The 2,606-nt window shown below is 44.7% G+C and overlaps 1 protein-coding gene across 1 annotated transcript in view; it reads right to left on the reverse strand.

The window, feature by feature from the left end:
• Window positions 1–534: 534 nt before the first annotated feature.
• npy4r (neuropeptide Y receptor Y4) overlaps window positions 535–2,606 on the reverse strand; it is a 10,547-nt gene continuing 8,475 nt past the window's right edge. Inside the window, exon 2 of the mRNA XM_056477342.1 lies at window positions 535–1,901. Within this exon, the coding sequence (XP_056333317.1) occupies window positions 724–1,857 (1,134 nt within the window). The 5' untranslated portion in view covers window positions 1,858–1,901 and the 3' untranslated portion in view covers window positions 535–723. The remainder of the gene's footprint in view (window positions 1,902–2,606) is intronic.

A 2,606-nucleotide genomic window follows, 5' to 3' on the forward strand; every position in this document is an offset into this window, starting at 1 on the left:
GGAGTGAAGTGACGCAACTGACATGGGTAGGTCACATGATAATGACAAAATGGCGGATTTAATAACTCTGAGTTCCATTCATACTTTATTGAACATACTTTTCTAACAAGTAGTACATTTAAATTCAAAAGCTGTACATTCTGAGTAGTTGGTGATTTTGGATGCAGCGATTGTCAAAGTTTTCCATGTGACTTCAGTGGTTTGATGCCAATGTGTTTTGCATCAGATCAGTGTGCGCATTTACTATGTGAAATGCAACACTTGCGTGCTGCACTGCTGAATCTAGTAGCAAACGTACATCCTGATGACTTCATAAAGAATAAAATATGTTCATGGAGCTTTGTACGATCACAGATGAAGTCATATGAACCACTGAAGTCATATGAATTTTTTTTGTCAATGTTTTTGATTCCTTTTCTGTACATTGAACTCTCAGGACCATTGCTGTCAATGGAGGTTGAGGTAGCTCTCAGATTTCTTTCAAAGTATCTTACAATGGTTTCTAAAGTTGAACAAAGATCTAAGGGGATCAGAACAACACAAAAGTGAATAATTAATAACAGAATTTCAACTTTTCATTGAACTTCCTCCTTTAGTAAAATGTAATTTAATCATAAGGCTGGAATCTGTGTAAAAGGTTTGGCACTGCAGTGGACACTCATTGTAAATTCAAACTAAATACTGGTTTTAATGTCATTCACAATCATAAATTGATTAGCACAATTACACAGAATTGTTTCTGAGTCTAAAAGATGTCCGCGACACATCAGTGTTCATTGTAGACATTGGAAAGTGTTCGTAGCTGTCCTCTAGTGGCTGAAAATGGCAGTGTAGCACCACGGAGGCCACGTCCTTGCGGAAGTTGCTGTTGAGGAATCCATAGATGATGGGATTGACGCAGGTGGAGCTCATGGCCAGCAGATGACAGAGTGAAAACAGCAGATTGTGGTTGCACACGGGCAGCACCTCCTGGTGCCAGTCTGCCACCACATTGAAGGCATTTAAAGGCAGCCAGCACACGGCAAACGCAGCCACCAAAGTGGCAAGCATAACATTTATGCGTTTGCTGTGCATCACACGCCTGTGTTCATCCTCTCTATTGCGGCTGCACTGGCGCTCCAGCATGCGCTCTCTGCGCTGCAGCCGGAGGAAGATGCGAAGGTAGCAGAGTAGCATGAGGAGCAGAGGACAGCAGTACTGGAATAGCAACAGGCTGGTGGTGTAGGCAAGTTTGTGCTCTTGAGAAGGCCAAACTTCCAGACATACTTGCAGCTGACTGAGCGGCGCTGGAAACAGACTGTACGGCTCGCTGGTGAGCAAGTGAAACGCCAGGAACGGTAATGATGTTACGCAAGCCAAGAGCCACACAGTCAAAACGGCAATGTATGCTTGTGGGACGCTCGGCTTCCAGCCAGACGGGTGCAGGATGAGCTGATGCCTTTCAAGTGCAATCAACACTAGGGACAGAACCGAAACTGTGACAGACACGCACTGCACAAATGGCATCAGGCGACATAGCAGCGCACCGAAAATCCAGTGGTCCATGAGCGTGTAAACCACAGTGAAGGGAAGGCAGAACACGCTCACTAGGATGTCAGAGACCGACAGGTTGGCAATGAGGATGCTAGTGACGTTTGGAGGGTCCCGCTGGTGCATAATAATGCAAATGAGGAGGATGTTACCGAGCAAGCCCAAAATAAGCACCAGGCAGTAGCATAGCACTAGTGTGAGTGTCATGGTGCTGGATTGCCAGCAGGGGACGTCAAGCAGGAACAGACTACTGTTGCTTTGATTGTGGGTGAGTGTGGAGTTTAGGAGCGCCTGCCACAACGGCATGTCAAAGGGAGCCGACGGCATTGGCCACCTCAGGATAGCTCCAGACAGCAAATCATCTTGGGAGTCTGAAAATAACAAAGAGGTGCATCTAAATTAGACATGCACACCCCTAGGACATTCAGCATGTTTTTGAGATACTATAGGGACTAGCTTATTTTGGAAATAACGAGGATGTGAAATGACTGCCTTATTGTTTTACTGAATGCCTTCTAATGCACCATTCCTCTGAGAGCATGTATTATCATAGACCTTTATGTGAAAGAGAGAGCCGTGTTGACACCTTTGATTAAAAATAAAACAGATCTCTTTATTTGACTTTTTATACAGTCGAATGTAATGGGAAGGAGATAAAAGCAAAGCGCGTGGGAGGAATGATACTGTGACCCTGCTGAGGGATTTGCAGTGCGTCCAATTATAGATGTTCCTTTGGGGGTGGCCATTGATCAAGACCTGCAATGGCTCATAATGAGAACGCAGTCGGCCCGCCTTGGCAAACCATCCATAGATTGTAGGCTAATGGAAACTGTAGTGTTTTTATCTTTGTGTGTGTATCTTGGGTAGCAGGCTTGCAGAACGGCCTTATATCGATCTTAGTGGTCTGTGGATAATCTATAGATGCTCTGAAGTCACTGCACAACTCTTCCTGATGTACTCTTTTGCGGTGTCTGAAAAGCGCCTCGCATTCCATTAATCACCGGTCTAGATTTTCAATTCATCCAGAAATATAAATTGAGTCTTTTACTAACCCTGCTCTTGTGTACCCTTCATTA

Source organism: Danio aesculapii, chromosome 17, assembly GCF_903798145.1.
Source record: "Danio aesculapii chromosome 17, fDanAes4.1, whole genome shotgun sequence".
NCBI classification, from domain to species: domain Eukaryota; kingdom Metazoa; phylum Chordata; class Actinopteri; order Cypriniformes; family Danionidae; genus Danio; species Danio aesculapii.